The sequence below is a fragment of the Anticarsia gemmatalis genome, chromosome 6, assembly GCF_050436995.1.
Source record: "Anticarsia gemmatalis isolate Benzon Research Colony breed Stoneville strain chromosome 6, ilAntGemm2 primary, whole genome shotgun sequence".
Classification (NCBI taxonomy): domain Eukaryota; kingdom Metazoa; phylum Arthropoda; class Insecta; order Lepidoptera; family Erebidae; genus Anticarsia; species Anticarsia gemmatalis.
In genome coordinates, this window is record NC_134750.1 from 6,971,419 (window position 1) to 6,983,615 (window position 12,197).

The 12,197-nt window shown below is 34.5% G+C and overlaps 1 protein-coding gene across 15 annotated transcripts in view; it reads right to left on the reverse strand.

Annotated features, from left to right (window-relative positions):
• LOC142973624 (uncharacterized) overlaps positions 1-12,197 on the reverse strand; it is a 125,942-nt gene that overhangs the window by 39,499 nt on the left and 74,246 nt on the right. For 11 of the 15 annotated variants that reach the window (XM_076115523.1, XM_076115521.1, XM_076115527.1 and 8 more), the window contains one exon: positions 7,200-7,247. The exons of the other annotated variants lie outside the window; for them this stretch is intronic. In XM_076115523.1, the coding sequence (XP_075971638.1) occupies positions 7,200-7,247 (48 nt within the window). The remainder of the gene's footprint in view (positions 1-7,199; positions 7,248-12,197) is intronic. 15 annotated transcript variants of the gene reach the window in all.

A 12,197-nucleotide genomic window follows, 5' to 3' on the forward strand; every position in this document is an offset into this window, starting at 1 on the left:
GTGTGAAAACACGGAAAAGCTGCCAATATTTTTATAGTGCGCGTTGTTGTGCATAAAATGTGTAACGTTATAAAACGAGCGGAGCGTAAGGTCGCAGGGCATCTGGCGGTGAACGCACATGTGTTCGCTATTTTTATCGCTACCATTCAAAGCACTGATATCGCTAACTAAATTGTATACGCCTCCAAAACATAAAAATAATACACAAAACAATCATAAATTCCAAACGCTCCCGCGCTGGGTCGTATATTTCACTATTGAAGATGATAAGAATTTAATATTGGCAATTCGATAACTTAATAATGGAATTTTGAATTTCTATTACATCGAAATAAATTTAAACAGTGTCGATGCTTGTTTAGATTATATCGTGTGATTAGATACGGGAGTATGCGCCAAAGCGCGATATCGACATGCTGCTGAAATATTTGACTGAACATAGTTCGCGAATCGACGGCGTAGTATGCAACATGCCAACACGGTATGCACACTGATTTTGCTCACCTAAAATCGAAGAATGTATGTTCAGTATGTCAGGCATGATAGAAATATTGAATAACTGTTGTAACTATAAAAAAAAATTAACACATTTAATTTGGTCATGACGAAGTAGTTTGCATTTTTGACAAATAGTAAAAAAGGTCAAGCCTTTCGATTACCACCGAGCTTTTAGTGAACTCGAGGCAAACAATGATGGTAGTTACAATGGAGCTTTTAAGGTAGACTGGCGCTTTTGTCTGCCTGCGGGGGTGGGACAGACTTCTTATAAGTGCATTATCGACTACGCCATCGCGCCATCGCGTTCGCATTTTTATGAATACTTTTAGTATATGTACGTGCACTTCATTGTATCATAATATAATGTACTAGGAATAGTTTAGTACCCAAACGTAACAAAGCTCATTCTTATTGTAGCCAAGAGCCTGTAGTTACTTTATTTCTTGAACATATGTAATTGTTTGACGAGGTCAAGGCAGTCCCTTTGTGTAAACACGAGTAATCAGCTGCTTCGAACAAGTTTAGAAGCCAACCCCAATACTCTTGGGAAAGGGCCAAGACGATGAAATATAACAAGAAAATAAACTGACCACAAATATAACTGTAATAATAGAATAATGAGCTGAAAGGTTATTGCCAGATATTTGAACTTACGTAGTATATTGAAACAACCAATATTAACGTAGGTGTTGGGATTTTAATGATTAAGCCCTCTTAATATTATTGGGTAACATAAAAATAGTCTAGGTTTGGCCGATCTATATTTCTTTGCCTATACTTGAATAAGGCACTAATAAATAGCGTGTCATTATTTTTCCAAATCGAATAACAAACAATATAAACGAATTGGCAGCTGGTAGTAGCCGGTGCTTACATCAACGTCACACGACCAACTTTCATTGAGTTTCACTGAAGCGCCTTTCTGCGTCAAAGACATTTTTTCCCGGTGTAAATCTGAGCAGCGTAATGGGAAAAGTTGTAACAAGTATTCAGAACATATTATGTGCCATTAATATTCTGACGAGTTGCCGACGTCGGCAACTCTATAAAAGTTCAATAAATGTAGCACACGACTGGCGTACCTTATAATTTTAATATCTCCACATTATTATTATTATGTGCCTCCCCAGACACAACTTTTATGTCGTCGAAGGTGAAAATTTCTTTGAAAGGATTATTTTATCATATGATTGAATATCTGTTATTTGTTAACGTGAACTTGTACAGAGTTTGTTAACTCAGAGAAAACCTGTATGGAGGTATGATAAAAAGATAATAAACCGTACCTACGTTCGATTGTCTATTTTATGGTTTTACAATTACTTTAATCGTCTATGTCTGTGTATCACATAAACAAACCGTGAAACCAGCAAACTGTGATAAAGCAATTATTTATTAATTTGAAGTTCTGTGAGGAAATATCACTATGCGTATGCTTTTCATACATCTAGTGTATGCAAAAATGATTAAGGCTGTGTTACCTGCTTTAGCAAACTGTATCACTTTATCCAGGGTTTCCGCAAGTTAAATGCGAATCATGTAGAGCGCACGGCGAATTTAATATGTTTACTGAGAGATAATTCTAAACTTTGAAAATATAATCTTGAGAATATTACTTCACAGACGGCAGATCTCAGCTGTATTTGAAAATAAGAGGTTCAATTTTTCACCTTTTGTGGCAGCAAAATCTAAAAAAGGATTTCATACAAATGGTAACGTTTCCTTTTAGAAAAGTCTATTGTTTGTACAGAGGGCGAGGAAATGTTTTTGGGCGGAGCAAAAACCCTTTTCTGTGTACTCTCCACTTAGCTGTGAATAGGTTTGAATGGTAGGAATTTATGATTTATTTGTTAAGTGCTTGTTTATTGCTTGAATAACTAATGTTAATATCAAAGTGTCAAGGCACTGCCCAATGTCACAGACGTCACTCCGAAGACGCTACGCTTGGCTAACCCTCTTTATTGCGCAGACAATTTACTTGGACAATGAGTAATCACGTTAATCGAATTATTGATTCATTAACATTGTAAATTATCAAAATCGGAAATAGAATTTAAGACAGTTTGACAAGATATATTTATTTATTTAAGGTCCGACAACTTACGCCAGATTCCCATCTACCACATTTATGGAAAATATGATTATGTGCAAAAGTACCTACTTACAATATTTCCGTACGTTTTTATATTTACTGAATCGTATAATATTATTATAATAAACGATAATACTTGCAATACGAATAAAGTTAAAGACTTACGTAGACATAACTTGTTAGCTTTAAATTTATTTAATGGGTTTAATCGCATAACTTGTTAGCTTAATTGGAACATACAAGTCTAAACAACAACAATACAACATACACCTTAGCGCATGGTTTTAAATTAACAACTTTTATAACAACATGATAAGGGAATATCAGTTAATAATTAATTAAATAATATCAACCTATATAACTGTCAATAAGTAGGACATTGAAGAGATGTTGGCCACGATATAATCAGAGTAACGGCTCCGGCTACCTTGAGACGGTTCCGTATAACCCTGGTTGTTTTACGACACCTCCGACGTTCCGCGATGACGGACCAACAACCACTTACGTGATATCATAAATTTAATCTTACATTTGTATGCGATATGTTCAGTTTACATTGAACTAAGTAGCTAAATACCTGCTTGTTTGCGTAGCGCGAGATTGTTTGGCGTTTTGAGTTTCCTTGATAATTGAATTTAATGATATAATGTCAAATAATTTATCTACTAAATCCTCTTCAACATTGAGACTTCTTTAGGACAGTTCTTGAAGGAATGTAAGTCCTCAACTTGCATTTGACCAGCGCGGTGGGCTCTAGGTGAGACCAGTGAGTGCCCATTTATTATACCTTATTAACGATTGCAAACAAAATAGTTATTTTTATCACTTAATAGATTCCCGATATATCGCCTCTTTGTCGAGCACTTAGTCGTTAAGGGACTAAACGTGTGAAAGTGTAAGGTTTCCACTCCACTTTTCCTAAAATAAATTACACATTATTGATGAATAAGATACCTTATGACATCGTGAATCAATTAACCTTCGAAATATAACGACTTTTTGGTTCTTGTTACTATAGTATGTATGTCTTGTTAGATAATAATATTTTGGAAGAAATTATAAATAATATATTCAATATTAGCTATACCTTTAGTATCGCGTCATCTGTAAAGATGACATCCGAAGTCTTGACAATAAGTAAAGTTACGTTTGCAAATAACAAATTTATATTTTTAGCATAAGTTTAAAGTTCTTCTAATACTCATCAAACAGCTGACAATTACTATACGAAATAGAGTTCAACCACTCTACTTTTTTACAATATTCAATCTCTGCAGTAATATGACCTTTAATCAAAATTTCATGTTGTTGTCGTAAAGGATTGTTTGTTATCAAATTCAGCAATCTAAGCTCAAACATGTCTGTCGTTGTAGACTACACTGTTTGGAACTTGTTTCAGTGGCAGCCTGTAACGCCAATTCGAAGTCACTATATTATTGCATCCCATAGTCGCATAGTCACCGGATTTACATATGTATGAAATTTCACTGGAATTGCGTATCGAATAGTAGGTCGAAATAGACTTGTAAGATACGTACCTACTACTGAATGTGTGTTCCAGCTAAATTGCTTAATATTGCGATTCCAGGAATCCTGATGCAGATTAATTTTGATCCATGTTAATTTAAACAACAATAAGAATAATATATCAACTTATTGCGTTTTATCATTTGAAAGATAGATTTTCAAAGTTTTTAATGGCTTTAAAGAAACTTACAGAAAGTAAGCCCGCACAAATCTAATGGAACGCATTAAGTCCGATCCATTTATCTAGTGTGTACCAATGTATATTGTATTACAGTAACTAGCGAACATAAATCTAATTAAAATGAAAGGAGAGTAACAAGTACTATCGGGTTCACATAGTGTTTTTACCTCTAATCTTATTTATTACCTTGCGGTTAACTAGACACTGGCTCAACAGTAAAGTATTAGTCCAGATTAGAAATATGATATAATGTTGAAATGGTTTCAAATATACAAATACGACTGTACCCACTAATCGTATGCAAGGGAAACTTTTCCAATTTGACATTTGTTTCAACAGACGACGTTCGAAATTAATTTACGTTCTATTTTGATATTTTTGGATCTAAACTGAGGAAGTTTAGAAACATTAGAAATGTTGGTGTTGTGAAACCATTTCGTCAAACCAATTTGATAGAAAACGAGTGTGAAACATCAAAAGATTTTCCCTGTTTAACTTTTATGTTCCTATATGAAAGTGTAATAAGAAATCTGGTTAGCTAATAGTCCATAGAATGTAATTTTGTAGCAATATATGCCAAACATGGAATTGAAATATCAGGTGCCAACGTAATGTTTTTCGTAGACCTTATCAACCAATATAATTTTGTCTTAATTTAACACTCGAATTATAGTAATTTTTAGTCGATCATGACAGGCTACTACTGCAATAAATATAAAATAAACTTTCTGTAAAAGTACTTTGTATAATGATTGTAAAACGAGCTAAGTAATGTGTTACTTAACAGAAGCTCATAAGTTGTTGTATTTATTTTCGTACGCAGTGTAAAGGAAGTGCATGTTTTTATCGTTATCACATGACGTAATATTTACATGTTCGGTGTACGGAGGCCACACACGCTGCTCGCCTTAGATTACGGGCTACACGCTAATGCCGTAAGAAATTTGATATTCATAGAAAGTGTACCGACATGGGGTTCACGTGAGTTTTTAAAATATGCTATTTTCATGAACTTAAACAGCTAATTTTCAACACCTTAAATGATACACGCGGGAGCAATGATTCTTTATACGGCACGTGATAATTTGGCCTAGTGCTTTCTACCCATCTGTGGGTGTAAAAAGAGCAACGCCTTCTATTAACATAGACAAAATGATGATGGATTTAGCGTAGTAGCGTGGAAAATTATAAAAATATGCTAACAGTTACGCTTCAATAAAGGCGATCGCTATAAAAAACCTTACCACTTTCGTAATAAGGATGACAATGTTATGCAAATGTGTGGTCCGAATATAACATTTCTATTCGTCTGGCCGGGAAATTCTGCCGCGTCAGCAGAAACATGAAGGGACTAATGCTCGTTTTATGACTTTGCCCTTTTTATGGATATCTCGGATATGATTGTCGACACTCGTAAAAGAAGTTGTCTTATAAACGTTTTCATAGTATCCAACGTTTACGTTGAGACTCACTCACAACTTTTAGTTTAACCAACGGCAGATCATTTTTGTGATACAGTTCCTAAAAAAAAATCATACTTACTAATATAAGATCATTTCAAAAAAACGACATCGAATGGTTAATTTAAAAAGAACACAACAAAATCAAACACTCTTAGTAAATATCTACAGGCAAACGGCATTCCAATATCAATTAGTATTCATTAATAAGTTTATACGTTTACTGAAACACAACGTACTCCACAATGTTAATATAAGAAAAATACTGTCACACAGAAATAACTCCAGGTGTTTTCAATTAATTTACATAAATAAGGTACAACAAGGTATTCCAAGGACAATCGTACCATATTTATGCAAATATTAATCATTCATTTCATATATCTACAATTCAATTTACACGCGCGATTTTTATTCATCGTGTATTCATAATGCTTTGACTTGAACAAATAGGTATACCAGTGAATGTGAATATGTCGTACTTTAATCACTTCGAAAAAACAACACATTATTTTTATTACACTTTGATATTTGCGAATATATGTGTACCTGATAATCCACGTCAAATAACCCAGTGAAACAATTTGAAAACAATTCGTTGAAAAATTACGCGGCGAATGTCGCGTTTAATTTGAAGTACTTTTTATTGTCCCCGACCAGGCTCATCACTTTTAATGTGAAGCGTTCATTTTCCTTCAAATTGATAGGCCAACATTTCCTTATTTTTCAACTACGCGTTTGTCGATAGATCTAGTTTTCATTTCAACGTATTGTTCCATAGCATCCATTGCTAAAGTCTATTCACATTTTACCGATCTTTGTTAGGGACGTATCCTGATTGTGACGGGATCCAAAAAAACGTTGCATACATTTTGTACAAAGCCGACGCGACTGGTATCGATATTTTCGCAAAATACATAGCAGCACTGCGATATTTTGTCGTCTACGTGCCACCGTACATGGCTACCTTTATTCCGTGAAGTGTTGAAAGTGTGAACCTACGGACCTTTTTCTTTTTTATATTTCAGTTTCATTTTGATGCATCCTTGTGAAAGCAGAACTTGACAGAGCTGTATTATTTTTATAATCATTGCTGTCTCGACGTTTTTTTTTTACTTTTGAGTTCACTAGTAATAATGACTTTTATTTAAGTTCAGAAGTCTCACGTTTATAAGGCGTGACTTTGCCTTTAGCTGTAGTCTTAAAGCCCGTTATTGCCATAGACGAAGCTGGATATTTCTTGAAACTTGAACCGTTTATTTCGTAGCAGAAAAATCGTAAGTTATTTTAGAGTAGCTTGAGATTTAATGAAATTGCTTATTATGGATCGTTAAGAATTTTCTTTGTTGGTTTTGGTATACAGTCAAAGCTTATGAATAACACTGAATGTAAAAGTTAACGAGCAGGAGTTAGGCGTCGTCAGGGACAAGTAATGTGGTACCTGGGGAGGTCGAGCGCGCCTTGAACGTCGGTGCGATCATGACGGTCTCTGTAAATCACAATCAGAACTATTCAATAACATGAAATAAATACCTTATATTCAGTAGAATTGGCTGCACAGGTGTTAAACAATTCTCAGTAAAGTGAAGTTCCAAGTTACTTTGTGTTTGTGAAAAAAATTGGCTCCGTTCTAGTCAGATCAATTTTACCACTCACTTAAAATCACTGAAAATGTAGGTTTTATTACCCTATTCAAACCTATTGAATACAAATCTTGGCTACAAAAACTCAATACCTGAATAACTAAGAACATTATTTGCATTCATTCTGCTCTTTACACTTGAATAAATATACTACCAAATAAAGTATAGTACACACATTTACCTTTCTATTTCACACAAATACTCATAGTGAAATAAAACCATAGGTGCACAATGCATGTTAACGTTCATTCGAGAGGAAAGAAAATATGAAAGTAATAAAATAACAAATACGTAGCGCTACGAAAATGAAATTCTTGTTACATTTTAATGCATGTACTTGTATGAGTAATGTTTCTAAGGGTAAAGGGGAAAGTGTATTATATACATGAGTGTAGTAAACACTACGCTAAATTGTAATTATGTTTATCTTTGTCGTACGTTATCGACTTTACGTCACCTACATATACACGTATCTTTACGACGCGATGACATTCGAGTAAGGCCATTTGGATTTCATTGTTCATTTTATCATATTCGTTCAATTGAACGGTGTAAAGTTTATCTAAACGTATTATAAAACGTTTGTAGTATAAATAGTAATGGGTAGTGAAAACGATAAGGAGACGTATCGGGGTGAAGGTGAAGGATGTGGGTCAACCGGAGGAGTGCGTCACTCGAGAACGGTGCTAAACTAATATTGAATTAACGCGTACGGAATAATTGTAGAGAAAGCTTGGTGTACCTCTACAACCATTTATCAGATGCTGTGTCATTAGCAACTGTTTAAAACTGAGTTCATTACCATCACTTTATGTATTTAGGCCTCTCTAGGTAAACTATGAGAAGCCTACGTTATGTCCAGTTCACTTATCTGTTTGTTTTTCACCCGAATTTACTAGTAATAACGGGGTAACTTATTTAATTTCATAATATGATCGTGACATTTCGTTTTCGACATTTTATTTTGGGTTATACTGGACACCCACCTGTGTTTATACTAGGTACAGCAAAATGTGAACAGTATCAAACAAAGTAACGCATATAAACTACGCCCAGCTCCGTATCAGACTACTAGTAAAATATGATTTGGTGTGGTAAATCAGCTCAGCAGACAGCAGTGTTGCTATTGGCAGCGGTTGGTCCGTGAAATCGAATTGGCTCACAGTCAGAGTCGAAAATAAGTAGGTATAAAACATCGTGTTCGGTGAAACGAACCCGATCCTTAGCTGCAGGTGTGACGGAATGAATCACACTCATGTGTTTGCATAATTCTCTACACAATGTTCCTAATTAAAATTACAAAAAGAATAACAAGCTGTAAAAACACTACGTGTGTTGCGCATTAAATACCTTTTCTGTCCAAATTATAAAATGTTGGTACAGTTTAAATTGCTCACCGGTGTGGTACTTAGAAAATCTAAACACGCTTCGTGGTACATCATCAAAGGTATCCAATTTCAACAACATCAAGTTGAGTACGCATAACGCTTATTTAAGGAGGTAGTTTCTTTCCTAAGTTATTACGTTCCCACGTGTATAAGCAGCACAAGATTATAATCTCGTAGGATATTTCAGAAAATGTTTGCATATACGAGGTATGTGCTTCTTTAATACAGTAACGTGTTTAGTAGGTATATAACCACCAAAATCAATGTACAGTCCTGGCTATTAGGTTTAGACCGAGATTACAAATTCTATTCTACAGCCTGAGTAGGGTTTATAGATTTTAGGCTTAAGAGTTAGTGAATCAGATTATCCTAGAAAGGATTTCTGACGGAGATAAGACACGAGACGACCGTATTTATTACCTCTCACGTCTAGTTGCTAATGATGATGAATGTCTCAAAGTCAAGACTGAGCTTCGAGAACAGATTTATACACTCTATTGGAAGAAAAACTTCCGTCCTATTTGTCACTATTAATCATTTGGTTTGGAATTATTTTTATGAATCAGGGCGCGTCTTCACACATGAGTGAGCGACGCAGGCGCAGCAAATAGAGCCCAGATCCTGTGCAGTGTGTGAACGGGCCGCGCCCGTCGTTACACACAATCAAACTATCGGCTCGATGGAAGCTTGTGTACCAGACATGAATGACTGTTTAATAGAGAATGCTTCGGCCATATTGATCGAGTAGATTTTAGAACGTGTGAAATTGGAAGTCAATTCTCTGGTACCCGTTAGATACACTATAGAGTCGAGAATATTTTTCGAGGAAAAATATGGTATGACTGCGGATAGAAAATTTTATATCATATTTTGAAACAGTTATGGCTTTCAGATTGAATTAAGCTTAATATAAATAATTTTACCCGTTTTACGAAGACAATAAGCTATTCCGTAGCTTTCGAGCAGTTGGTCGTGATCTCATAAAATAACTTTAGAACTGTCTTGAGACAAAAGAGCTGCCGGTGAAAACAGTTTAACTTGGTACGGCAGTGCACGTAAAAAGGCAACAAATCTCCTCGAGCAATTCAACGTAATCCATACAAGACAGCTAAATCTTATTTAAATCCTACAAAGATAGATTACCAATTTTATGATATCCAGAATAGCGGCAATCGATCTTGTACCTGCGGCTTGTGGGACAGTGAAATTATGAATTGGTGTAAGTTATATTTTACTCCCAATACAACAGATATTATGTAGATCAGATCGAGTTGTAAAATAACATTGATAATTACCTCTTCAGGAAAGTTTATAAATTTTATAATAAGTACTTATCCCTCAGATTAATGTTTATTAAGATCTTCCGGTCGCTTCGCTAATATAAAACAGAGCTCATTTTCTATCTGTATTGTCTAAATTTAGGCTTTAGGTGGAGGTGTTGCAAAAATACAGGTATGACGAACAGAAGGAGTAAGAATAGCCAGTGACGTAACAATGTTCATTGCAGTGTAATGAATGAATTGCCTCATTACTACAACTGGGTTGAATTAAGGAAACGGCTCACCGATGTACTACGTACGTTATGTACGTTTGATGGAAAACTTAGCTGTTTACCATCAGTTTATTCATAATGTTATGAAACTGAATGAATCATTTGTTTGTTTATTTTTGTCATTTGACTAATAGCTTATTTTATTAACATTCATAAACGCAAATAAATACGAATTAGTGCCATTAGTTCCATTGAATATTGTTCACCTTACAGAAAATGCTATCAATCTTTTACAGTCTGTTACAATCATATTTGTTTTCTTTTAAATATTTCAGATTATTATAATGATACCATCATAATATTATGCATTTTATTAAGGTTTCCACTTTCCGACTACTTTTATTATAAATAGTTTCTATATAAGTGTCATATGTGAACAGATTTATCTGATTCATGATATCCAAAATACAATAAGAGTTTGCGGAAAGATCGATCGTAAAAAGCAAATGAAATGCTCTCATCTCATCGTAAATAGATGTTTAGGTATCTGGCAGATTATTGAGAAGTTTAGATAAAAAAATAAATAACCAATATTTATATACTTTATTTTGAATATTCTTTAGTTGAATGTTTACTGTGTAATCACGTCCACGTATTAGTTTGAATTCATTATACTTCTACTTTCACGCCTAAACTACTAAACCAATTTGTATGAAATTTGGTATGGAGATATTTTGATACCCGAGAAAGGACATAGGCTAATTTTTACCCCGAGAAAATGACGCATTCCCATGGGAAAATTCAGGTGGCGGACGAAGTCGCGGGTAAAAGCTAGTTCTCAATATTTTTAGTAGAATGATGACTATGTAATAATTTTCACGTATTAGTTTGATTTCATTACCCTAATATTGTAAAGAGAAAGTTTTTAAACGTGTTTGTGTTGTTCCCGCGGGTGCGGAGTCCCGCAGGATTGTTTGTATGCTAAACACAAATATTATGCGTATAGATAGCCACAGTTTTAATTCTCGGAAAGAGACCTTCAGCCTCCTGAGATTATATTGAGTCTAGACAATGTTAGCGAATTCAGCGATACAAGTAATGGACAACACTGGTGGTTAAGTTTAAACTAGACGAAAAATTAAATAATAAAAAAGTTTTTATTTGTTAACACTTAGATTCCACGTCAGATTTCTCCGTTTTGTAAATATATGCGCAAGCAAAATATTGAAGATATTGAAAGGCATTTGTTTTGCATAAATTATCTCAACGAACTCATCTTAATACCGTATTGCTGTAATATTATAATGTATATCTATGAATCATGCATCGTTTAGTGATAATTAACTCTGTGAATAGTCAGTTTGTCTAGCCACATAGAAACGTGAAACTGTGTTAATGATTCGAACATTACGGATTTGAACTAGATTCGACTCTAATCGATGTTTTAAATAGTAGCGGTATTGATTTTCTTCATTCAACAAGATTCGAATTTAGAAAATGAGTAATCGATTTCTGTGTTAATGATTCGTTCGGAAGTGCCTACGTAGTGTTTGTGTTTGTGAACCAATCCGTGGAACGTTCAGAGTGGGCTGATCCTTATTGAAATCATACATACGCATTTAGGATGAGAATATTGTTGAACATCGGCATAGTGCCTACATATAATTTTGTAACGTTGCTCGGAAATACGGTTTCGAAAACTATTACTATTGTTACACGTGCCTAGTAGGAAATAAGGAACCTCGAGTAACCTACCATGTTGCGGTAGCACGAGTAAGGGTTTCTTAGAATTCTCTACAAATATAATCTTCCCACTTTTTTTCGGTCGTTAAGTGCTCCAAAAACTGACACATTGCTCTAACGGCAGTTTTTTTCAAATAAAATAGTAATTCAATAGAAAATATTCATTTTATTAG